This window comes from Aythya fuligula, chromosome 6 (genome assembly GCF_009819795.1).
Source record: "Aythya fuligula isolate bAytFul2 chromosome 6, bAytFul2.pri, whole genome shotgun sequence".
In the NCBI taxonomy this organism is placed as follows: domain Eukaryota; kingdom Metazoa; phylum Chordata; class Aves; order Anseriformes; family Anatidae; genus Aythya; species Aythya fuligula.
In genome coordinates, this window is record NC_045564.1 from 23149575 (window position 1) to 23176402 (window position 26828).

The 26828-nt window shown below is 41.7% G+C and overlaps 1 protein-coding gene across 1 annotated transcript; it reads left to right on the forward strand.

Moving 5' to 3' along the window:
• The first annotated feature begins 4634 nt into the window (after positions 1 to 4634).
• LOC116490652 (protein mono-ADP-ribosyltransferase PARP14-like) lies at positions 4635 to 26570 on the forward strand. The gene is made up of 17 exons (XM_032190038.1): positions 4635 to 4821; positions 6828 to 6967; positions 7059 to 7092; positions 10550 to 10780; positions 11321 to 11557; positions 12048 to 14347; positions 15369 to 15605; positions 15865 to 16086; positions 16569 to 16632; positions 17574 to 17723; positions 18423 to 18485; positions 19678 to 19845; positions 21086 to 21292; positions 21381 to 21989; positions 22532 to 22677; positions 23531 to 23705; positions 25351 to 26570. The coding sequence occupies exons 1-17, from the start codon at positions 4635 to 4637 to the stop codon at positions 25638 to 25640; spliced, it is 5460 nt and encodes a 1819-aa protein (XP_032045929.1). The 3' UTR covers positions 25641 to 26570.
• Positions 26571 to 26828: the final 258 nt, after the last annotated feature.

Below are 26828 nucleotides of genomic sequence, written 5' to 3' on the forward strand. Positions count from 1 at the left end.
TGGAGGTCCACTCAGAAGACATGTGCCCGTTCAGGCATATCAACTGCCAGAGCAATGACAACCTGGAAGCTGAAACACCCTGCTCCTTTGGATGGTTGGTTTTAAAAGAAGTACTCTGGGGTGACAAAAGCCAGCAGGCTCTAGTGATAAGCTTTTCATAGGGGGTTGTGGCAGAGCATGTTTCTCTTTAGGCAGGGGATTTGAGTAACTGATTGTGTTTCTCCTGAAGATCAAGAAGCCACAGTACTCCCTGAAACGTGGGATGGTATGCAAACCCAGCAACTCAAGGTAGTGGAACTAAAACCAGAAACAAAGGACTACAGAGAGGCGGCAGAAAGGTTTCTGAAGACCACTCGGCTTCTAAAACATGAAAAGGTAAAAGTATGTTATTGTTTCTAAGCATAAACACTTTGATAACAACTCATGAATAACGACTAGTAAATAGTGGAAAAATAAATCCTGTTAGGACCTGTGGGACAAGACTATGAGAAAAGAAGCAGACGCAGTTTTATCTGCTTTCCTAATTAACTTATAATATGTTTATAATTAATTGTCTGAAGAGGATGCACAAAACTTTCAATACCTGCACAGGTATTTAATGTGATGCTTATGACCTTCAAACTTGTTGCAAAATATCTCCACTCTCAAGAAGAAGCTGCTTGCTTCTGACACCAAGACTTAGGATGCTGAAAACATGCCAAGTAAGGTGATTTTAATGGAAGTGCCTGCATGTATGGTCTCTGTTCAGGTAGCTACTATGCATTTTTCTCTTTTGCTTATTCCAGTGTCAAAACTCAGCAAGCAGCAGGGATTCCCTATCCAGAAACAAGGGAAAAGCAATTTGCTAATGAAGGCTGCTATTGCTTAGGTCTACATAAATACTCTTCCTAGAAAACTTTCTGTTTGAGCACTACTGACTGTTTGCTTCTGGTAGTGTAGAAGCATGTGCCAGACTGCTTGCCAGTGTGTTAATCCTTGAGAGGGTACCCCTGATTTGAGCTGGCTTGATTATGTGAAGCCAGTTTTGACATTATGTTGGTATCCAGTAATTTTTTTGCAGTCAAGCTATTCGCTTCAAGCATTAGCTACTCCTGAAGTGACAAGGCTACATACCTCTGCATGTAAGTGTCACTTTTGCATAGGCATCAACTACTCAGCAGTCAAGTTACATGAGAGGTTATTCAGGACGTTTCCCCAAAGAATAAGAGATCAGTGGCAGTAATGCCATCTGTTTTACCAATTTTAATCAGCATCAATTTGATGCTGCATCAAGTTAAGGTATCTGGAGCAAGTCTTAAGCAATTGCTTCTAAAGTTTCATTAGATCACTTTTGCTACAGTAGAGCAGAGCATCTGCTGCCTTAACCCATATGTGCTTGGCAGGTGGGTGTTTTTCAGGTTTCTGGGTCATACACAAAACTATCCCACATTATTTCCCTGTTGCATTTTGGGTTGGGTAATGCTGTCTGTTGTGCTGAAGTCTGGAGTGATGTGCCTAACTTATTTTATAAGGTAGCCTACATGTGTTGTAGCTAGGAGTAGAATCTTGGAACATTGAATTGTTGATACACGGATGCTTTTTATGACAACAAGCTAAAAAAAAAGTCTTAATTTCAAACTGCAGATTGAAAGGGTACAGAACCCATTTTTGTGGAAGACCTAACAAATAAAAAAGCATCAAATGGCTGAGAAAAATGTCAGTGGAGATAATGAGAAGCTTTTGTGTCATGGGACAAGTCATTAACCTTAATTAACAACTCTGGATTTAATCGGAGCTATGTTGAAATGCATAATAATGTGAATTTCAAAACTGCTCATTTCCTTGAATAGGGCTAGTAACTCATGTTCTTTGTGTAGTCTTGCCTTGTATGCAAAATGTTCTATTTTGTTAAATCTCCCTATTGCCATCATTAGAGCATGTGAATCTCTTGGTAGATAAGTGATTGTTATTAATGAAATACACTTTTTTTTTTTTTTTTTTCTGACTATAGCTGCAAACTTTGGAAATGGAATGACTTTGCTGTTAATGCCAGCTATTCTGCCCACAACATCTATTATAAACCAGATGTGGATGGAAAGAAATACATGCACATGGCTCAAGTACTTGTTGGAGAATGTTCTCAAGAGACAAGAGGATCAATTACTCCAGCAGCAAAAAGTGCTAGCAACTCCATGGATCTGTTTGATAGCTCAACTGATAACGTAAACAATCCATCCATGTTTATCATATTTAATGATATTCAAGCTTACCCAGAATACCTTATCACTTTCACTAGATGAGCATTTTGACTGCAGCCAAGTTTGCATGTCTCTTCATTTTATAAATCTGTCCTGCACATTAATACATATATATATATATACACACACATATATATGTATATATATATGTATATATGTATGTGTGTGTATACATATATACATGTGTATATATATATATGTATACATATATGTATATATACATATATGTATATATGTATATATGTGTGTGTATACATATATATATATATATCAGTGAAAACAAATAGTTTTATCAAATTCATTTTTTAAAGCTTGTTTATATTTAAGCAACCTTTGGCAATTTTTGATAGCACTGCCATAGACTACTTTTTTCCACTTGGAGCAGTTGAACCTATCTAACAGGAGTTCAATTTGACATGTAACCTAACTGTAGTTTTCAGTAGAAATCCTACACCTGTCCACCCCCTTTATAATATCTTGGCCTTTCCATGCAGCATCCCGGCCATCCTAGTTGCAATAAAGAGTGGGTAGTGCTGTTGGGGGATTGAAAGACATTCTCTCAACCACTGACTGCATGGTGTTGCATTTCTGATGAGTATGAGAAGCTATCATAAATTATAATGCTGACTGTCATTTACTGTGGGTTTCAATAAATGAACTAATTGTAGTTAATGGCTTGTGTTTATCTAAAACAATCTCTCGAGATATTTAGCATTGGTTTTCAAAAGTTCACTTACAGGCAGCTACCCGGGGAATGAATTCTCTAATATGGTGTTGCTTAATTTTAATACGATAGCCCTTCCGGGCACGTCAGTAAGAGGATTTGTAAACCCCACCCAACCTTCTGCAATTAGTTAATACCCAAATTAATAAGGTATAGCCTAAGAGAGCCATGAAAATAAGTGTAAGGAAGGTGTCCCTGCTCTTGTATGCTATCTGTAGTGCCCTTCCTGTGATCTTAAGGAGAAAAGAACAGGGCAAAGAAAGGCAAGGGGTGCGTGTGTTGGAAAAGGGGGGGGAGGTTTGTTTGTGTGTTTGGTTAGTTGGGCTAAGGACTATTTGACAAGGCATGAGGAAATAGTTTATTTCAAAGAGGTAATCGTTAACCAAGCCAAAGTTCAGAGTTTCATTGGGAGTGGGGGGAGAATCAGAGCAATATAATTTCTGTAGCATATTGACAATAAAATAAATACTTTGAACAGCATCAGGTGTCATGAGGTCAACTGAGAAAGCAGAGTGCTGCAGCACCTCCAACTTTTTAGCAGTTCTTGGCTCTGCTGAATTTATCAGGTTTGTCTTGTTATTCGTTTGGATGATTAGGAGACAATTATCAATTACTTCTTTTTAATAGGTTGCTACTAGCTGAAAGTTTTTGCTAATATATTTTTCATATGCCCCCAGCAGTCATTCAAAAATGAAGCTTCACCTGGGGTTCTGAAAGTGACTAGCTTTCCTCCAGTGTTATTAAGGGCTTATTAAGATTTTATTAAGAATTAATACTGTTTTGCAGGTTGAAAGGATATGTATTTATCTCTGGTTAAAGAGAGTAATGCAGTTAACTAAACAGTGCTGAAAAAAACCCTCAAGTGAGTGCGGCTTACAACACCAGCACTTGCAGCCTGTCTTGGCCATGATATAAACTCTTTTCACGTTGCAATTTTTCTTCAGTCTTTCAAACTTGCACTTTTTATACTTGCAGAAGTGGGGACACTTCCTGCACTTCAGAAGACTGGAAAAACTTTGCCCATTACTGGATGTGCAGTGACTCAGCAGCTCTTAACTGGAAAACACTCCTTTTCAAGGCCCAAGTGTGGGACCTTGAAGAAGATAACTCCAGCTGTAGCGATGCGAGGGAGGTTATGGCATTAGTGAAGAAAAACAAGTCCGGGTGAAGGAAAAGCCTTGCAAGCGTAGCAGCGAGGAGCAGCATGCCCCTTTCTCAGGGGGAGGCTGTGGGGGGTTGTACAGGTGCAGGCTCAGGAGCTCCCCTTGAGCAGTCACCAAGGGCAAAGTGCCAGGGACCCAAATGCCTGAAGTTTCCCTTTCAAAGCCAAGAGACTTAAAGGAAGATCTCTTAGAAATGCAGGCGGTCGCTGTCTCAGCAGCGTGACAGGTGCCAGGGTTAGCAGCCCTGGAGCAACTTGTTTATGGTGGAGAAACCCAAGTTTTGTGATTCTGACCATGCCTGAGGCGCGCTGTGGGTGAAGGCGCAGGGTCGCTGAGGGGCTGAGCTCCATGGTGGTCCCTGCCCAGCCGCTGCCCACCTCAGGCCTCGCCCGGATGGACAACAGCGGCGGCTCCGCTGCGTGCCGGGAAATGTTTGGGGCCCGCCCTGGGGAGAAACGAAAGCGAAAGGCAGGAAAGGCAGGGGGCCGGGGCCGGGGCCGTGGGGTGGCCATGGCGGGGCTGCCGGCGGCCACCTTCCCACTGCTGGTGCGTGGTGACTGGGGCGCGGGCGAGCCGCCAGCTGCCCTGCGCAAGAAGCTGCTCCTCTACTTCCAGAGCCACAAGCGCTCGGGCGGCGGCGAGTGCGAGCTGCACGGGGGGCCCGGCCACCTCCTCGTCTGCTTCGCTCACCCCGACGGTGAGGGTTTGCTCTGAGGGGGCCCGGGGGCGAGCGAGGGGACCGGGAGGTGAGGGGTAGCTCAGGAGCGGTGGCTTTCTGCAGGGTTTTTAGGTACGTGCATGCTCTGAGTTGTGCTGTAGGTTGTACTGTAAGTTGTGGGGCACTGCCCAGAGAGGCTGGGAGTGCCCCGTCCCTGGGGGTGCCTGAGGCCTGGCAGAATGATGTTTGGGCAGCCTGGGCTGCTGGGGTCTAAGGGGGCTTTAAGGTCCCTGCCCACCTGAGCCACTCCATGATTCACCATCTCATATGTACTACAGAGATATATATTGTATAATGCATAATATGGACCCTATAACATGTAATATAGACTATACAATATATGGATTTACATAAATCCGTACGTCTAAATTCAGTGCTTAGTACTATCCTCTAGGTGGTTTCTTGGTTAATGCTTAGTAGCCTGCAAATTAATAAATCCAAGGAATTACAGGTCTGTCAGTTGGACCTTGATGCCAGGGAAAGTCGTGGATCAGATCACCTTGAATGCTATCACATGGCACATACAGGACAACCAGGCGATCAGACACAGTCAGCACAGCTTTACAAAAGGCAGGTCCTGCCTGACCACCCTGGTCTCCTGCTATGATAAGGTGACCCGCTTAGTGGATGACAGAAAGGCTGGGGGTGTCATGGTCTTGGACTTAGCATTTGGTATGGTCTCCCACAGCCTTCTCCTGGAGAAACCAGCCACTCATGGCTTGGATGGATGTAGTGTTTGCTGGTAAAAAAGTGGCTGGATGGCCAGGCCCAAAGAGTTGTTGTGGATGGAGTGAAATCCGTTGGTGGTGTTCCGTAGGGCTTGGTATTGGGGCTGTTTTTGCGTAACGTTTTTATCAATAATCTGTATGAAGGGATCTAGTGCCCCCTCGGTAAGGTTGCAGATGACACCAAGCTGGGCAGGAGCGTTGACCTGCTTGAGGGGAGGGAGGCTCTGCAGAGGCACCTGCATAGGCTGGACTGATGGGCCACGTCCAGCTGCACGGCCTTCAACAAGGCTGGGGGCCGGGTGCTGCACTTGGGGCTCATCACCCCATGCAGCGACACAGGTTCAGGAAAGAGTGGCTGGGAAGCTGCCCAGCAGAAAAGGACCTGGGGGAGCTGCTCGGCCGCAGGCAGGACGTGGGCCAGCCGTGTGCCAGGTGGCCTACAAGGCCGATGCCATGCGGGCCTGCATCAGAAACAGCATGGCCAGCAGGACCTGGGAAGGGATAGTCCCTCTGTACTCGGCCCTGGTGGGACTGCACCTTGAGTACTGCGTTAGTTTTGGGCCCCTTGCTACAAGAAAGATATGAAGTTGCTGAAACACAATCAGAGAAGAGCAAGGAAGCTGGTGAAGGGACTGGCAAATGATGTATGTGGAGTGGCAGGGGGTTGTTGTTTCTGGAGAAAAGGAGGCTGAGGGGAGACCACATTGCTCTCCATAACTACTGGAAAGGAGGTTGTAGCAAAGTGGGTTTCAGACTCTTTTCAGGTGACAAGCGACAGGATGCCGGGAAATGGCCTCAAGTTGCCTCAGGCAAAGTTTAGGTTGGATGTCAGGAAGAATTTCGTCACAGAGTGGTTAGGCATTGGCACAAGCTGGGAAGTGGTGGAATCACCATTCCCAGAGGTATTTAAGAGACACGTGGTGCTTTGGACCACAGTTTAGTGATAGACTTGGTAGCACTAGGTGATGGTTGGACTTGATGATCTTGAGGGTCTTTTCCAACTGCAATGATTCTGTGGTTCTATGAATCTTCTATATAGATCCATAGATACACGTTTATTAAATTTGATGCACAGTAATATTCCCTGAATTGTAGTTGGAATAAAAAAAAACTATTAATAGAAGTTAACATATGATTACAGATATATTTTAGAAATATGAAATATAAAACATAAACATGCAGCAGTGTGCCACATTATTTAAAGTGTAAAATTGTATTTTTATTCACATTGTTACTGTTTTATTTGATTTTCCTCAGTGAAGCAACGTGTTCTTGAGAGACAGACTCATGAGCTGGATTTGGGAACACAAGGAAAATTGAAGTTGATTGTCACGGAGCTTGAAACAGCAGTAGCTACCAAAGAGGAAGCATTTGAAGAAAAAATAGTTCACAAACAGGTGAATACAAATTGTTATCCTAACTAGAGTTTTGAAACAATGATGTGAGTGCCAAATCAGTCATTCATAATTTGCTTTAATTTTATTTTAGACTCCAGATGCCATGAGCAACCTTCAAAGAAAAGGTAAAATGTTATCCATCACTTTGTGTGATGATTCTTTGTAAAACAAAAACAATGCTTTTCTTTACAAAGATCTCCCGTTCTGTGGGGAGTTGTGCTGAAATGTTCTCTCTGAGTTTGGCAACCTGGCCCAGGCCCTGTGTGTTGTGGTTTAACCTCGCAGGCAGCTGAGCACCACACAGCACTCAAGTCACTCCTCCCCAGTGGCATGGGGAGGAGAATCAGAAACGTAAAAGTGAGGACTTCTGGGTTGAGATACAGTTTAATAAGAAAGGGAACAAAGAAAAGAGGAATAGAAAGAAAAAAGCAAGTGTTAAACAATATTATCGTTCACCACCAGCTGACCAATGCCCAGCCAGTCCTTGAGCAATGCTAGCCCCCCTGCCCAACTCCCTTAGTTTTATTGCTGAGCACAACATCATGTAGTATGGAATGTCCCTTTGGTGCATTTTGGTCAGCTCTCCTGGCTGTGTCCGCCCCAGCTTCTCACACGCCCCGAGCCTCCTCGCTGAGAAGCAAAAAAGCCCTTGACTCAGTGTAAGCACTGCACAGTAACAACTAAAACATCGATGTGTTATCAACATTATTCTCATCCTAAATCCAAAATACAACACCATACCAGCTACTGGGAAGAAAATTAACTCTATCTCAGCCAGAACTGGGGCAGGAATTGTGCTGATATTTATTTCTGAGTTTGGCAACCTGGCTCATGTGATACAAGCAAGCATAACTAGCCAGGCATGTTCACCAAGGATGGAGTTCACCTTGCCAGGCTTAGCCATTTTCACCAGAGGAGCATCTTTAGAGAGGGATTTAGTCCTCATATCCTGCATAACTTCTCTAAAATGAGACATACATATAAGCACCTATATGGAAGGTCTTAATCCCAGACCTGATGTCTTTGCACTCTCTGCAGTTAGGAGGCTTTGTAAAATGGAGCATCTCACCAGTACCTCAGTGAGCTTGGCTAGATCCTCTTTCAGCAATATCCTAGCAAGTTTTATTGCTCTAGAAGCAGTCGTGCTTCTAGAAAACAGTACTGCACATCAAAATACACCTGCACTGGTGAAAAGTAAATGCTTGGCCACCAAGAAAGACGAGTTCATCAGAAAGTTTTTCAGAGCTTATGCTTGTACATTTTGCTTCCTGTTCAAAGCTGCTTTGTATGTTTCTTCTCTTTTCAATGTCAAAGTTGACATCTGCTATTTTTTTTTTAAAGTTATATAACATAAAGGACCTTTAAAGTCGGTATGAGTGTTACAAAAACACTCCAGATGCTGCATTTAATTCTTTGGTTGCATCAGCCTAGTTTTCGTTTTCGACTTTTTTCGCACTTCCTCACACCGGGCCCGGTGGCATGGTTGATTCCTGTCAGTGACCAAATCACAGTAACGTGCACAGAGCTGTGGCTTCTGCAGCTGTGCCTTTTGTTTTCCTCTTGTCAGGGTTATGCTGGTAAGCCTTTGAAGGAGACTATCTTCTGTAAATGTTATGGCTGTGATATCACTTGTTGCTGTACGTCAGGGTCATGAATAAAACCGCCCAGCCAGCAGGGCGCAGCCTCTTGGCGCGTCCGCCAGCTCCAGCCCCATCACCCTGGATTTCTCCCTCTTGCCTGCGGCCTGCTCCCACTGCCAGCACCAAGGACCCCCGAGGGGACCGCAGGGCGAAGATGTCTGCCCCCACAGCGGGTGTAGGGGCAGAAGACTCTGCAGGGCCGGGACTTGTGCTGGGTGAGGCAAGGGAGAAGCTGTAGGGGTTGCTCTGAGGGGTGGGGGCGCTGGGGGCCTGGGGGGGCCTGTGGCAGTGGTGGTGTGGGGCTCTGGTCAGCCCCTGGAGCCATCTGTCAGGCACTGTCCCGGGGTTTAGGATGTTTTTTGGATGCTTTTGAGCATAAGCAAAGCAGCTTTTGTTTGTCGGGACGGTGAGAGGAAAGCTGCCTCCATTTGCATGGGTGGTGGCCCCAGGGGTTCTTGCTGGGTGGAAGCATCTTCTGGTGGGTCCTGCTGAGCCATCTTCGGTTCTTTAGGACCGACTGCTGGAATCGGGAGTGTGTCAGCAACCTGAAGAGCCCCTCTGCCCCCTGTAGGCTCGTGGGGCACCTTTTCTCCCTCAGTTCCTGTTTGCTGTTGCGGATAGCCCTGGCAAACAGAACGGTGGGGTGCACGCCCCGTAACATCAAGCAGCCCCAGAAAGAGCTGCTGAGGTGAATCTGCCCCCCCCTGTCATTTCTTCTCTGCAAAATTTTGTTGTGGCTGCACCAGCTGATGCTTTTTTTTTTTTAATTTCTGTGTGTCGGGTGATGGCTGGTGATCCTTTGACTGTGCAGGCTGGGGCGGGGAATACTTCGGAGGACCTGCAGGAAAAGGATGTTTGGGTGTGCTGTGATGAGCAGCTGTACGTCCCTGCTAAATGCTGTGCCCACAGGTCCTTCAGTGCTGTTGTGCTGTGCTGACAGCGGGGCATGGTGCTCACCGGGAGGCTTTGCATCCAGTCACACAGAGCTGCCTGTAGTGCATGCACACTCACTGAGCTGTGTTGGGGCTTGTTACATCTGCACCTGGGCCAAGAGGGCGATGCAGAACCTGCAGGGTCTCTTACAGCCCTCACCAATGCTTGAGGGGCTGTGGCAAATTATTGCATTAGATTTTAGACTTGCGTCCATCCTGGGGGCACGCAGCAGTGCTTGTGTCAGTGGACTCATTTACTCGTGGATCTTTTTGCTCCACTAAGGAGGCTGCCTGCAGCCCCTCAGATGGTGCAGTGTCTCCGTTGGTATTTCAGTTACCACCACGATGACTGGGTACCCCTGCTACGGTTGGTGGAATTTGCCCGTACTAGCAGTGTCCCCTCTTCCCCACAGTGGTCCCTTTTTTATGTGCAGTGTGGTTTTCTTCTCTGTGATCACCCACCTACTGTGGTGACTCTCCAGGGTTTTCCTGAGTACTCCTGTGAGCAGCTGCAGCGTAGACTTTTTTTTTTTCCCTTTGGGAGCAGATGGAAAAAGCAAAGGCTGCTCACAAGCACTCCACAGCTAGATGTCAGCAGATGCTGAGGACTCTGTTTGCTTGTCTGGTGTACGCATTCATTTGATGCAACCTTCTTCTAAGCTGAACTGCTATTACCTGACCCATATAAAATCGTGGCCTGGGTTAGTCTGGTTATGTTTCATTTACAGCTTCTGTGTATTCTCCATATCCATTCTGGTGTTCGTGTATCCCTGTTAAAATCTGTTCACTCAGATCCCTTTCAGCAGCAACCTTGACCTCCAGTTATGACTGGGGCTAGAGAGAACATCACCTCTAGGCTATTTTAGATCCCAAAATGTCCCAGGGTGCCCTGCAGTATATGTTTGGTTAGACAATATCTCTTCATGGGAAGGAGAGAAAGTAACATATATTTATTCCTGGAAGTGTGAACTGATATGTAATATGGCTTATTTCTCTTTCTGTTAAAAAAGATGTAGAAGTCTTGCAGAAGACGGAGAGTTCTCTTCCAGACAGGGACCTTACTGCAGAAAAGTCTGCAGAGATGTCGTCTTCAGTGGTGCTTGAAAATGTGCAAGGATGCACTGCAAAATACATAAATATGCTGTTGGAGAACATCAGCGGCTTAGCTGTAGATGATGAGTTCATTGTGGAAATGATACCTGAATTAAATGTTGCTGTAGCTACTTTTCTAAAAAATATTGGTAAGTCACTGTGAATTCTGTTAATTATTTCCATGTATGAGTATGGGTAGTAGATTTAAGAGCCTAATTCCTATCCTGTTAGAGATTCAAACAGTTTCAAAAACAAATGTGGGCTGTAGTCTCTCAAGGAAGATGGAAGTTTTATATACAGCTCCATGAAAATGTCTGTGCTCCAAATGTTACAAAGAAAAGACTACGACAATTTCATAAACTGAAACTGGAAGTTTCACTGTTTTTGTCTTACTTTTCAGTCCTTGTCTCAGTTCCAGTGGACAATGAAACAGTGAGAAGTGCTTTGTATAGGGAAGAGATGAGTAAGAGTAGACCAGAGACATAGCAGTAATTGATAGCAGAAAGTAACATGACTTTGTCCATTTCCCCTTTTTTATTGCAACACAGAGTTATTTGGCACCAAAGGCAGTTCTGTTTCACATACCAGGAGAAGTAGACTCAGCTCATTCCCATGCCAGAAAGCGATAGCTGGGACTGATAATGGTTCAGGAAAACACGTTCAGTTAATACTGCTTTTTCTGTCTACAGATACTCAAGAATTCGTCAACAAATGTGAGCAGAACAAAAGATTCAAAAAATTAAACATGACTGCCAGGCGTCTTGAAGTGACCTGCAGCATCAAGGCTGAAAACATACCAGATAACATTTCCACGGACTATATCACAGTTTATTTCGAGAGTGCACGAAGCGGAGGTGGGCCTGTGTCAGACATCCAGCTCCTCCCCGAGGAGAACGCAGCTATCATTACTTTCTGTGATCACAAAGGTAATGGCTGTCTCTGTCTCTTAACTAAGCTGAGAAAGCTGACTCCTGATTTAGTAAATTCCTTTAGCATTAACTAAATGCCAGGTGATTGCTTTTCTTCTGACATTCTGTATTTGTATATGAATATTTTGTACATTAAGTTAATATGTAATTGGCTTGTGGTAATGTGGTTTTAATTCCCTGTCAACCTTATAATTCCTTTTCTTTGTCTGTTCCAACTGGGGAAAAAAAAAGAAGTACTGGGACAATGAGTTTTATTTTTGACTGAACGTAAGGTACGTTTCGTAGTAATAACTTGAGTTGCCCTGCTCTGTTCTGGGATTTCCTTAGAAAATGAAAGCCAGGCACAGCTATACAGGAAAATAAAGGCATAAGCATATTTACTACATTACTTGGAGCCACACTTAGAGAGTGGTTGGGAAATTAGAAAGACATAAAAACAGCTTCTTCTAATGCAAAGAACCCATGAGTTATTTTATTTAACTTTTAGATCTCAAGACTGTTTTGGAAAAGCAGCATTTACTTGAACAGACGCCAATTTCTGTGCATCCATATTACCACTCCCTGGGAACAGCTCTGTATGGAGAAGAAAGACCAGTTATCAAGATGCCAGACCCTGTTGTGGTACCACTAGATCCCTATGTCTGGCAATTTTTACAACGGCAAGATAGACTGATACAAGACATAAACCAGGAAATGGCAATTTGCCATTGTTGTATAAACTGGCCCCAGACAGATTGCATGAACCCGGAAATTATGTTGTGTCCATCATCATCTATGTCTGAGCAGAAGAAGCTAATGGTTAAGTTGATTAAGACATGGAAGCAAGATGCTACCACTGAATTCTCACGTATCATGTCACATTACACAGCTATAAAGTGTAAAGTAAATTCAGTGGACTGGAAAGAATTGAAACACAAATTGGTGGAAGGCAGCGTTTTGATCAAAACTGATATTTCTGATGAGATGGTGGTGATAGCAGGCACCAGAGCAGCAGTGGACAGTGCAGAGAAAGAAGTGAGAAAAAGCATGGAAAAAGCAATGAAGGAAAGTGAAAGGAAAAAACAAAGTATAGAAATTTCTGTGTCGGTGATCCCAGGGAAATACGCACTTTTGCGCAATGCTGGGCTGGAAAAGAATATTCACAAAGAATATCCGCACTTAAAGATCTTCTATGACGACACAAAAAAAACTGTTCAGTTGTGTGGATTACCTGCAGAAGTATATAAAATCAAAGCTGACTTACTGGAAAGGGTGTTGAATATGCCATGCACATCAATTAACATCGACCGCTATGTCTTCTTGTATCTACAGCGTGAAAATAATAAAGCAATGTCAGAGACATTATTTACTGTGAAAAATATTAATGCTTTTTATGAGCTTGAAGATGATGCTGTGGTGCTATATGGGGATTCTCCTAAAGATCTTTTAGAAGCAGAAAAGCAAATAAAGACAGGCTTAGCATATAAAAGCATTGACATGGAAGACCATGCAGTCATGAAAAAGAAGGAGTGGAGTCGTCTTCTTGCCTTCTTGCGTAAGAAGTACAATTCTTCCCAGGAAACTCTAGTCATTGATGAACCTGCTGGAAAAGAAAATAAAGTGATTATTATTGGCTTTTCTGAGACCGTAGAAAAAGTCTATCAGAATCTTTATGATTTTATAGATAGAAACACACACGTGGAAAAAGTAATCCCAACTAAGTCACTGGCTGTACTGCAGTTTGTAGAGAAGGAAAAATCTGGTGTTTATCAAGAACTGGGAAAAAAAGGTGTGACAGTGCACTTTCACAGCGAGACACTGTGTATTTCCCTGAGTGGACCAAAAGGAGAAGTGCCAAAAGCAGCCACCCTATTTGAAAAAATTCTCTCATCCCTCTACTGGAAGGATGTGCCAATTGATAAACCAGGAGCCAAAGAGTTCTTTACTGAGAGGGAAGATTCATTCATTTTAGAGGCAAAGCAGAAATTTAACTGTTTGATTACTCTGAAAGAAAAAGAACATCAACAAGAGAGTGAAAAAGTTGATGATGATAAAGAGGAGAGAAAGCTCCACTACAAGCAAACCCTGCCAGATGGAGTTGAAGTAGCAGTGTATAAAGGTAACTTGTGCAATTACCCAGTTGATGTTGTGGTGAATGCATCAAACGAAGACTTGAAACACATCAGTGGCCTTGCTGAGGCGCTGCTACAAGCGGCTGGTCCAGAGCTGCAAATGGAGTATGACGAGCTGGTGAGGAAGAATGAGGGATTGCAGCCTGGGTGTGCGGTTATCACAGGTGCTGGCAAACTCCCCTGCAAAAACATCATTCATGCTGTTGTGTGCAGGTGGAGGACGGACGAAGCAGGAAAGTGCACGCATTTGTTGAAAGAAGCGGTCAAAAAGAGCCTAGAACTAGCTGAAACGTATAATCATCGTTCTATAGCTTTCCCTTCTGTAAGTGGAGGGATCCTTGGCTTCCCGCTGCAGATGTCTGCAAATTCAATTGTGTCATCCATCAAGGAAACCTTGGAAGAAGCCAGGGGGAAAAGCAGCTTGAAGGAGATTCATCTTGTGGATATCACAGAGGATAAGGTACAGGTTCTGAGTATGATTGTAAAAAAAGTATTTACAACTAAGTCATCCTCCTTGTTCGTGCTGCCAACACAGTCTACAAGTCCTAGACTGCCGGAAGGCCAGAAGGAGAAGGGAAAAGAGGCTCTTCAGGAGGCTAGAGACAATGAGCAGGTGGTCACAACAAACGAAGGACTGCTCATTAGAGTGGAGAAGAAAAACATTAAGGACGCCACGGTAGGTCTTTAATTTTCCACTTCTCTAACTTCATGTGAAGATTTTCTTGAAATGTTAGTAGAAGAGGAAGTACATTAGGCTATATTGTTTTACACAATAATTGCTATGTAGAGAAACAGAGACCACATGCCTGCCAAATGAGGAATCGAGATTGCAGAATTGACAGGTTTCAGACTCCGAAGCCATTTCTAGAGGGCAGCCATGAATTTCAGAATGTTAAGTTCCTAGCCAGGTTTTATTTGTTCTCCAGATATAGTATCAACATGTAAAACAGATGATTGATTTTTTCCTAAAAGGGAAATACTATAATACTTTCTTGGAGTATTTATGTGACCTGTAGCTAGCTAGGCTAGATATTAAGGGAAATCAGAAAAGCAGTCCCATAGAAGAGTCCATGCTTAGCTTGTTTGCCAAAGTCTAGACTTTTTTTTTCTTTCCAATATTGGTTGCTTCCCCTGTCATTTTGGTGTCTGTAAAAGCCTGTTCCAACAGAAGAGCAATACTAGATGTAAAAAAAAATCTCAATGTGACATAAATTTTAAATAACTTGTAAATAAAACACCTCCAGTGGAACTGCAAAGCAAACAACAGACTTTGGAGATCTGTCTATTTTACTTCACGAAGGCACAGCAACCTTCTTTCACCTTTTTTATGTGTGTGAGATGCTGCTTTTCTGACCAGGACTATACAATCCCACTTCAGTGAAAGGAAGGAAAGATGCATTAAAGTTTATATGTTACATGTGCTTTATACGATACGTACATCTTGTGGAGATGCTGCAGAAGGAGCAGTGCAGCCGCAGTTCATCAACAAGGAAATGTCAGAAAGACTTGGCTCTGGGGAGAGGGGATAAGGCAGAGTGCAGGGGTTGGGTTTGTTTCACCTTCCCTGACACAGGCATCTGCTCGAGATGAGGTGAGTCACAGCCTAACCTCTGCTCAGCGTTTGGCTTGGCATTTACTGGCAATGGACGACCTGATCTCTCCTGGTTATAGATATTTTTGTTGTGATTTTGTTGCAGACGGATGTTATCGTCAACAGCGTTGGCACAGATTTGCAGTTTGGTGTAGGGCCTCTTTGCAAAGCCTTGCTGGAAAAGGCTGGACCAAAACTCCATGCAGAGTTTGACAAGAAAATACAAGGACATACATCTGGGCAAGTGAATGTGCTCTGCACCAGTGGATATGCTCTGGCTTGCAAGTTTGTGCTTCATGCTGTACTTCCTGGGTGGGACAGAGGAAAAGGAAAGTCTCTGAAGGTACAGTTTAATTATTTTTACAATATTTGATTCAGAAAACAGATTCACTTGGCACCCCATCCTGAAGTTTCAGTATTTAAAAGTTATTTTAGGCAAACTGACTCCATTTACTTCCTTTTCAGTGAACCTAAAGATGCCCTAATGGACTAAAAACATTTTCTTACACCAGCATAGTCTCTAAAGATCTAATAACACATGAAACAAGTTTGTTTTTTTTCCTAAAAAATAAAAAAAAATTGGTCTTTGCTGTGTTTTACAGATCCTAGAAGACATAATCAATTACTGCTTGAGGAAAACTGAAGAACTTGGACTGAATTCAGTTGCTTTCCCAGCTATTGGAACTGGAGGATTTGGATTTCCTAAAACGATTGTTTCTAAGTTAATGTTTAATGAGGTATTCAAGTTCAGTAGCAGTCACACTCTGAAGACACTGCAGGAAGTTCATTTTGTCTTGCACCCAGATGATACGGATAACATTCAGGTAGGTCTTCTCAGGGCAAAGCCATCTGTGTTACACACTGTTCTAGTCCAACCTTAACAATGTATTTTAGTTATATATTGCTTTCTTAAGGTAATAACTTAGCACTTTCTTACTACTCTGGGCCAATGAAAAGGGGATGGCACTCCAGTGTCTCATTCTGCATCTCTGAACTGTAAACTCTCAGCAAGCACAAGCTGCAGATAAAATTTGCCTCACTGTTGGCGCTGTAAACACCTGAAGATGCTCACTAATCTCTTCACGGAGCAATTGCCAGTTCTGGCAATGCAAAGACCGTATCTGTTTTCACGCTGTCCACACTGAGGCTTCCACTATTGCTAATGATACCTAACAATTAATAATAAGAGTAGTGTTTACTACTGTAAAATGCAACAAGAGATACGTGACTGTTAATTTTAATTTTAGAAATATTTGGTATATAAACCCTGAAATACTATCTTTAGTACCTTTTTTTCTCTTCCTAGGCTTTTACCAGAGAACTAGAACATAGGGCAACTGAGAACTGCAGTAATGCAGCACCACAGCCAAGTAAGTTTTGTAGGGACAGAAGGTGGGACACAGGGGAGAATGTAAATACTGCAAAGTGTTTTTATTCTTACTAGGAAACAGACAAAATGTCATCAGAAGTAGAGTGTTTTTTTCCTCCTAGTGGACCATCATTCTTAAATTCTAATTGTTAAAATATTGAAGAGGAATTTATTTTGTTGAGGGCACGCTTATCCCTTAGTGAGACCAGTCTTTTTACATGGAAGAGGATATCCTGGTAGAAGAACCAATAATACTCCAACTCAAAGGGTATGAGAACTTGGCATCACATTGCTAAGTAAGCCATAAATAACATGTATTTCTGTACCTTTTTTCTCCTGTATAGGGATAATACAGAATGGATAATTTCCTTTCTGTTCATTAATTGACAGTAGCATGACACAGTAGCAAAATCATAGGAGTGAACTGCATCAACACCAGACAATTATTCTTAAGAATATATAACTCTTTTTTTTCTCGCTTACTGGGAATATCAGAGAGATAATGTTAAGAGTGTGCAGATAAAATATGAATTGGATAAGTTCAGACTAGAAATAAGGAATGGTATTCTTTCTGTAAGGGTAAAGATGAAATAATGTAGAAAAGTGGTGTGGTAGGATCTCCACTGCTGGTAATGCTTAAGTTGGATGCTCTGTGTCATTTAGGAGTTCATGCAGGAAAGTCTCTTACAGAGCTGGTCTGATCAGATAACCCCAACAGTCCTTTCTGAATTGATATTGCATGAACTTACAGGAATCAAACTGGTTTTGCTATCACAGTATTTAAATGGGAAGCATACTGCACCTTCCTGCTTTCAGAAATGGAATAAAGAGAAGTAGGCAGTAAACTCCTCAAAAGGATAAGTTAAAGTTTCCATAAATGAATGAGAATAACACCCCAAACTAGAATTGAAATGTTTTAAGATTTTCTTCTTTTCCTTGCAGGTTTCATTAAGTCTGTTTCAACTGAAGAATTGGGAGTTTATGAAATGCAGATTGGTCCCATTATGCTCCAAGTAAATAGTGGAGATATTACAAAGGAGGACACAGAGGTTATTGTAAATATATCAAATCCGACATTTGATGCCACATCAGGTATTGCACTGAATATGTATTTATTTAGTGGTTAAATTTGTGGTAGCTTTTAGGAGGGGGAAAGGGAAATAATTGTCCATATATGAAACATTTCTGAAGTATTTTTCAGATGTGAAATAGAAAGTGGTGATTTGTCAGGAAATAGATAGTAAAATGTTTTAGCATATTCTGAATATTCCATGTAAATTCCAAACTACACAGAAGAGGTATGTGGAGATTTTTCTAGTTAAAACTAAAAATGGTTAAAAAAGAGATTATTGAGATCAGATATAATTCTGTAAAAATGCTCTTGTTCTAATATGTTTCATTATAAGCCAAAGCTCTGCTTTAGTAAATCCACTTGTAAAAAGCAGAAGATTCTTTGGTGACATTGTGAATTGTGAGAATGAAGGACACCAAATGATACAATTCAAAGCAATTGGAGGGTTTGGTGAAGGGCATACTGTTGTCTGGTAGAACAATGAAACGAGTCATTTTTAATGATTTCTTATTAATAATGAAGGCAGTGTTCTCTTTGCATTCAGTACAGTGTGTCATAGAGGGAATTCAGAGGAACTGACAAGCTTTTATACTTTGGTAGATCTTGAACTGTGAGAATTTGGGGGGGTTCATAGAATACAGAATTTGGCTAGAGTTTTGAGTAGAATTAGCTCAGTTAATTAATGTGTATGTTTTTTTTTTTTTCTGGTATAATTTAAGGGGTTTTCAAAGCGGTTATGGATGCTGCTGGTTCCCAGGTGAAAGAAGAATGTGCTCAGTGTGGTATGTTAAATGCGTTTTTAAATTAAATTTGTATATTCTCTCCAAAGACTTAATGTTGTTGTTATAATTCTATACTGATAACATAATTATTTTGTCTTACAAAGATAAGTTTGCATTTCTAGGAATTGTCAAAAGTCCTGTTGCCCTTACACATACTTTGAGAATTTCTGTTTTCACAACTAAACAGAAGTTCAATACAGTTTTCTGATGCTAATAAATGCTTGGAAAAGAACACAATGTAAGTTTTTGTCCTCTTAAATTACTTGGGCATGTTCCTCACTTAAGAACAGAAAAAGCCCCCTTGACAAGCAGGTGCAGGACTTGCTCTTTAAGAGTTAATAGCAAATCTGGTTTTATATTCATAAATACACAGTTACTTTTAATTGAAATAATGATCGCAAAACTGTGTTCTGCTTGCAAAAACAAAATGTTCCTGTTGCGAGTCCAGAAGATAACTTTCAGGATGGAGTTTCTTGGATATTTTTCCCCACTTTTGACTCTGCAGACTCTCCCTGTTCGTCAGTCTGATCTCAGTACATGCAGAGCATCTTACAGTCAGTCATTGCCTTTGTGACCAGTGAAGTGGTACGTAACTCGGTGTTCATGGGTCCATTCATCCTCATAATAAGATGCCATTTGTAGGTTTTCATAACCAAATTTATCGCTCTCAAAAACACAAAAGTCTTTTAAAGATTCCATACCATGACTCTTAAATCAGTTGGTCATTATTTTCATGACAGTATTTTAAACATTCAGCTCTTCTGCGGAATAACAGTTTGAGCTTTCAAGGAATAAGTGACACAAGAAAAAGTTCCACCTATAAATGAACTGTGCACATTTCCATTGGTATGCTTTTAAATAAAAGTAAGCTGTATTTAAATTGAACGTGAATTGTTAAGTCATACTTAATAGAAAACTACTTTGTAAGAAAGAACCCAGGATATTGCAGTCAAACAGAAAACACACAATCACTTGAATTACTGTCTGAAGAAAATCTGAAAACAGAGTATTTACAGAGAAAACTTGAAGCAACTAAAACCAGGATAATAAAGCACGCAGTGGATTTCTTTCTACTTTTTCCACTCCTAGTATTTATTACTGCACTGTACACTAGCATCAGCATAAACAGTTGTCTTATCAGAAAATAGCCTTTGAAAATGTTGTGTCTCCTTCTTTATCTTCTCTCATCCAGCTGGGCAGGTTCAAAATGGTTTTATTACTACAAATTCTGGCAAACTGTCGTGCAGTAAAATCATCCACTTGATTCACAATAACAACGTGAAGAATCAGGTCTCCAAAGTGCTTAATGAGTGTGAGCTAAGGATGTACACATCTGTTGCCTTCCCAGCAATCGGAACAGGTTTGTATTTTCTTGAGAAACTGATCAGGGCTGTGTTAGGGGATATTTCAGAAATGGGATGAAATTAACACCTCTGATAGAGGTGTTATGTAGGCTTTTACAAGACTTTTACAACTGTGTAAACTGTTATTTTGTGAAAGTTCGTTGTGGTCAGTTCAAACTTCACCAGCACATTTAAAAACTGCTGCTTTTTTAAAAAAATGAACACGCAAAGAAAAGATACTGCTTCAGAAAAGACATTCTGCCCCCCAAAGAGACTGTGTGCCTCAGCTGGCTACCTTCATCAAACTTCCCATAGAGATTTGGGATTTCAGCCCCACAGAAGGTCTGGGGCTGGTGGTTGTATATGAAGAGAGATGGAGTTCTGAGACCAGAACCCTCCCTGTCCGACTACAGAAACAGTGAGTTGGGTGCAGAATACCTGCAGGCTCTCTTTCAGCCTACCTACTCCACCAGAGGGCTAAAGGCAGGCTAGCTTATTGGCCTCATGCTTGTGGTTAGTTTAGGAAGCAGGCCTTGAAGAAAGTAGGGTGTCTTTCTCAGCCCAAAGTTTCTCTTGACTGGAAAAAGAAATTTTGACTTGTTCTTTGCTCAGTGTTCTAGTGTAGGGTAGGAGTTTGGTCTGTGGGTCAGTGTTTGGACTCCACAGTAATGGTTACAGCAGGTCCCCTGGCCTTCCAACATCATTTGTGTGCTGGTGCCACAGCGGATCTCCAAGGAATGTTGTGGCTGAAATTTGCAAGGATCCCAGCAATGTTTCAGGGTAAGCTTTAGGTTGCATTTCAGGTTTGGTGTATGGGAGTGAGAGGGAAAGTTTCAAGCTTTATGTTCCCATTTCTACATTGAAATAGGCTGCAGGCTTGTGCCAAAATCCTCCACTGAATTTAATATGGCTTGGCTTTGGTACCCAGTTTAAAGATGCAGACAGAGACAGTGATGAAGGAGATGAAGGTGGGGCTTAGAAATCTAGGGGATACTAGGGCTGAAGTGCTCATTGAAGCTTCAGAGTAAACTGAGGGAGAGTCCAAGAATGTCTTCCCAAGTGTGCGATGGGTGTCAGCTCTTGGAGCTCCCAGACTTAGATGTAATGCTGAGGTCAGGCACTGGGCTTTAGTCAGAAAGCATGGTGGGAGAGCAGTGACACCGATCTGTGTGAGCTGGGGATGTGATCTGTTTTCTGAGTGCTGCCTTGATTTAAATATCGCTCACTGTCTGACATGTGTCTTTTATTTTTGTTTAGGTCAGGCAGGACAGAGTCCAGCCAAGGTAGCTGATGAGATGTTGGATGCTATAGTGGAATTTGCAACCAAAAGAACAGTACAGCACTTGAAAGAAATTAAAATAGTCATCTTCCAGACAAATATGCTCAAGGACTTTTATGAAAGCATGAAGAAAAGAGAAGATTCAAGTTCATCCACGCCAGAATCACTGATCTCTTTGTTAAAATGTAAGTAGGTGGGTTTTCCATGTGCCTGGGCTCACAAAACTAAAGATATTTTAAATGAAACTAATAATTAACATATATTTCTTTGCAGCATTTTTCTGGGGCAGAAAAACATCTGTTGAGAAGAAAAAGCCCTTGGTTTTGGAGAATAAAGTTGACATCGTTACATTTCAAATTTGTGGAGAAAGCCAAGAAGATGTGAATGCAACTGAGTCTTGGATAATAAAATTAATTTTAAAGGAGCAATTTGAAAACTGTATTTCAGATGAGCTAATCGAAAGTTTTACTGATCAACAAGTTGAGGCTTTGACAGATCTCCAGAGAAGAAAACATGTTACCATTCAGCTTGAGAAGAATTGTTCTCCCCCTTGCATTAAAATTTCTGGTCTTAGCAGGGATGTCTTTGCTGTTTCTGTGGAAATTCAGAAAATGATCAAAAAGATAAAGGATACTCAAGAAGAACAGTCCAAGTCAGAACTTGTTTATAATCTAGTAGAATGGAGGTATCAAAGAAACAATGATAAATATGTTGCTTTTGATAAACTGACAAATATGCAGCTGGAGGATGCCAAAATAGCTAAAAAAACACATCTTACTGTCAAAATTATCAAGAAGAACTATGTGGTGGATCTGAATACTCTACAGGCTAGTGATGACCAAGGAAATACTATAAACATTCAACGTGTGCCAAAGAATGAAGGTAACTTACAGCTTTGTTGATCAGGAAAACCTTTAATAGAGATTATTGAATGATAATTCTGATAATTACAAATGTAGGTATTCCAAAGAAGTAGGCTACTCCCTATTTATTTATTTATTCAGTTATTATTTATTTATTTTGCTGGGCATGCCATAGCCAGCAGTTCTACTTTCGTAATTCGTAGGGGTACGTATGATCCAAATCAGAACTTTTATTTTAAATACAAAAATTATCCACATGTATGTGACTGGTGAGCATAGTTTTCATGCTAAAGTTTGACAAAGGAGGTAGAGCGTGAAGAATTAGTGTAATTCTTTTATGGTTCTCAAACTTGTTCTAGTTATGTATTGGTATAGGGATAATTAGACTAGAAAAATATAATCTTAATGGTACCAATGATATACTGAAGAGAGAAAACATTTTTGGAATGAAGTATTGCATAATGTACTGCCCTCTCAGCTCCTTGCAAGCAATCGAGTTTGTAAGACACCTACTAAACCAAGCTACGTATTTCTGATAATAATTCAAGTCCTGTTTTGCAGATGCGCAGGCAATAGAGCTCCCTTCAAAGTGGGAAGATATGAAAGATGAACGGGTCAAACTCGTTACCCTCAAGCCATCGTGTCAGGAATATGTGGATGTTCAGACCAGGTTTCAGAGAACCTGTCACAACCTTGTCATAGAGAAGGTGAAATCCTTTGGGGGAAAAAAAAAAAGTGAACTTTGGGGCTAAAAACATCTATATGCTTTCTAAATGTCTGTTTGTAAAGTGTCTGCAACCTAAACCACCTTCCATGTCAGTCTCCTCGACACTGTACAGTGTGGATATAAATCAAATGAAATTTCCTAAGAGTTGCACAGCCATTTCTGCCTCCTCTTCTGCAGTTCATGTCATTGCCAGAAGTTGACAAGATTTAATCACCAAATGCAGAACATATGCCTGTCAATCTGTAGGGTGGGAATCTGTCCTGTGGGAGATCTGGGAAACATTTGGGGCTGCAGAGAGGTCATTCTTCAGGTCTTCTTCCTAATGGGAGAGCCTGCTGCCCAGTTAGCTCTCTGCAGCACTGTCCTTGCAGGCTGGTCATAAAGTTTTTCACTATTTTACTGCTGGAGGAATAGACTTCTTCTCTGTCGGTCCCAGACAGAGCCTTTCAAGCTAGGGTGCTGGTTTAAACTGAAGTGTTTTTCATCAGTACAGATGACTAGGATGTATAGGATGCATCTCACATCAAAGCCCTGTTTCCTCTCGTGGAGGTAAAGCATCCTATTCTAAAAATACCAGTGCACATCTACCATACATAACAAATGTATGCCAAAAATTACCAAGCTCAAAGCCCTTCTGTAAGCTACTTCCCTTTCTTCTTTCCAGGCTCATATATTCAGTCCCCTAACCCAAATGCCACTAAGGGGGTGTAGTGAAAATTACTGTTGTACTTTCAGTTTGGTTTGCTTTTACTGTTTTGCTGTCATGATAAATATTGATCCCTACTAGCAAAAATATAGCTCTTTTTTTTTTTTTTTTTTTTGGAACTTTGCAGATTGAAAGAATACAAAATCCCTTCCTCTGGCAGAGCTACCAAATAAAAAAAAAATCTCTGTGTTCCAAGAACAAAAAGGAAGATAATGAGAAGTTGCTGTTCCATGGGACAGCTGTATCCTCATTGAGCACAATCAACTACAATGGATTTAATCGTGGTTTTGCTGGATTGAATGGTGAGTCATTATCCAAAGCAGTTAATTTCCTAAATTTGTATGCAGTGCTAGTTATAGTGCTGTCAGCATGACATGAAAACTAAATAAAGTTGGAGAGCAAAATAAACACCAGAGCACAGTCTGCATGGACAGAGGAAATAACCTGTTCAATTAACCCCTTGTTTGTGAATTTCACTGTTTACAGGGTATCAGAGAAGGTTTTCCCATGCTGAAATCAACCCTAGGCAGCTTTTGAGAAATCTTTTGTATTATCTACCTGCAGAGAGGAATGGGGACTGTTGTCTTGCATCCTTGGATAAGATACCAACTAGCTGCTGGTATCTCCTTTCATCTTAGACAAATCCAGCTAGCAAAGTAGAGGTGCAGATACTTCTGTTGCTTCCAAAGATGACAGCACAAGCAGTCGGAAGATCATATTCCCCTACCTTTTCTATGCAAATTAAATCAATTGAAATTAATGAATTAATTAGTCCCCTTTAATAGTTGCTCGGGGCAACTATTAAACCTTTAGCTGAAAGACTGTCTGCATCAGTTTAAAGATTGTCTTGTCCAGTTCCTCTAGTACAGTCATGTAATGTTTCTAATCTGGTGGCATTCAAAGATGAAGGATGGGACCCAAGGAAGTGGAACTTGGCCTACAAGGTGCCAGTTGCTCTTAAAGGTTCTGCAACCTTACTTCCAAAGTCCTTACTTTTTGTTTGTAATGCTTTCTGCCTTAAGACATTAGGAGAAACTAGTTAGAAAGCCATAAGACTAGACTTTCAGCCTAAGAGATACCTAGGGCTGACTTGATCTTGAGAGACCTGGACAGCTTAACTCAGATCTGATGGACTCAGACCAGGCTGAAGTGTTAAAAAGTAGCTATTCTCTGTCTGGATCCTTTACGCTGAAATTTTCTTGAGAAAATGAAGCCTGATATGCACACAATGAATGACAGAAATAGCTGCCACCATTTCTTTTCAAAACACAACCAGAGGAAACACAGTTTTGTTTTCCTGCTTTTTAGTGCCAGGAATTTAGATTAACTCAGGATGTGAGACCTAGATTCATGTCCTCCCTCTGCCTGCAAGTATTGACATTTACCTCTCCATCTCAGCCATGACCTGCAATAGGAAAGGCATGCTTTCCTTCTTCTCTCAGCCTGGGTAGCCATCTCAAATTACCAAAGATTAGAGCACCCAGATAGGACGGACCTACCTGGCTTAAACAGCTTTCTATCAATGTCAGGAAAAATGAAATCCAGATCAGACAAAGCAACATGATTCCTCTCACTTCCTGCTGTGAAGTGTAACTAGAAAACCGTAATTACAATTACGTAGTCACTTTAAATTGGAAAGACTCTGAAGAATTGTAATTTGGTTAGCTTGTACTAGGCTAAACAGACAGAAGAACTCTTCTACCCTTAGGAAAGGGCAGTGAAAACCTGGTTATTGATAGCTCTGTTGATATTTACCTGATATCTAAGGGGCTTCATGTTTGATTCTGATAAAAAGGATTGTTACTAGACCTGTGTTGGTAAACTGTAGCCAATGTATAACTTCTACAGAGTAAAAAAAAAAAAAAATAGGGGAGAAATAGGAATATTTCTTATTATTCTTATAGGAATAAGAATACTAACTGTGTTTGAAAATGTCTTTTCAAACAGCTGCAAGCATTGGGAATGGAACCTACTTTGCTGTTGATGCAAGTTACTCTGCTCAGGATACTTATTCAAGACCAGATACGAATGGCAGAAAATACATGTACCAGGCTCGGGTCCTCACTGGAGAATATTGTGTTGGGAGTGGAGGACTAATCATTCCACCACCAAAAAGTTCAGCAGATCCTACCAACCTCTATGACAGCGTGGTTGATAACATCAATTCACCAAAGATGTTTGTCATATTTAATGACATTCAGGCATATCCAGAATACCTTATTACTTTCAGGAGATAGAATATTCTCAACAGTCTGGAATATTGTGGTGCCTTTTATGTGTAGAAAGTAACAGGGCCATTCTTGATTGTTCTCTACACTTAGTTTTTTTGAAATGTTTGTTAATCTATCCATGTGTTTAAGTAAGTCTTCAAATGATCAGTGCAATGAGGCCAGGGCAAGCAAATATTTTAGAATGCACTATTTCAGTACTCACGTTTGAAATTCAGTTCTGCAGAGATGTAGGCAAGAGCTGTGACACCAGCCCGAACTTCTTCCGAGGCAAGGCAGATGGGAACTGGTGGGAAAGGCAGCTGCTCTGCCTCACCGATGGCCTGAAGTAGGTGATGCATCTACACAGACCCTCACTTCTGCTATTCACCAGAAAGCACCAAGTGGCTGCCTGTGAAGATTTATTGAAAACTCTTGGTGTCAGTGGGAATAACCTTGTCCTCCAGCAGAATTTTCAGTCATTCTTGGGGATGCACCGACTGTGGGTGCTAAAAGTCATGAAAACAAAAATCCAAGGTGGAACTCTGAATTTGCACTCATTGTTTCACTGCTGCCTTATCTTGTCATGGCATACTTTGTGATTCCCTAGATAGAACTTCCTGAATTCATACCTGTTTCTTAGCGGCATTATGGACATTACGTATTCTCTGCATTACGTACAACCACATACAAAGTCATTGCTCCTGGAATTTTCGAGGTAGTAAAGAGAGACTCTAATTTCTTTGGGACAGTATTGCACCATTAACCCCACTGTAGAACTCCGCACTTTCACCTGTAGGGACGTACTACTTAGTTACCCTGCCCAAACTGTAGGGAAATTTTTAAAGCTCTGTAAAGCAAGTAAGTAGGGATCTTTGCACACCTGAACTCTTCGCAACCTGCACTTTTCCAGCTCTAACCTTACAGCTGCCAACCACCCCCCTTGCATACGCAGTTTTAATAAAGGTAGATACAAATAGCTGATGTGGCAGGTCGTGCTTTACATGAGGTGACGCGCTCCGGGTAGAAGTGCTGCGTTACTTTGGAATATGTTGATGGTATATATATAGCGCTGCTATACTTAGTAAGAAGCTTAAGAAGCTTAAAACAGAAATTTTCGGGAATTTGCGTGACAGACCCGAGCATTGCCCCCCCCGTCCCAACCCCTCCACCACAGCCCTGAGGCGGCCGCCGCCGCCCAATCACACCCCGCCTCCC

Bases quoted from the DNA above. Each gene is read 5' to 3' on its own strand.
- LOC116490652 (XM_032190038.1), top strand. From the start codon at position 4,635: ATGGCGGGGCTGCCGGCGGCCACCTTCCCACTGCTGGTGCGTGGTGAC. The intron at 14,348-15,368 runs GTAGGTCTTTAA...ATTTTGTTGCAG, and splicing joins AAAACATTAAGGACGCCACG to ACGGATGTTATCGTCAACAG. The intron at 19,846-21,085 runs GTTTGTATTTTC...ATTTTTGTTTAG, and splicing joins CTTCCCAGCAATCGGAACAG to GTCAGGCAGGACAGAGTCCA.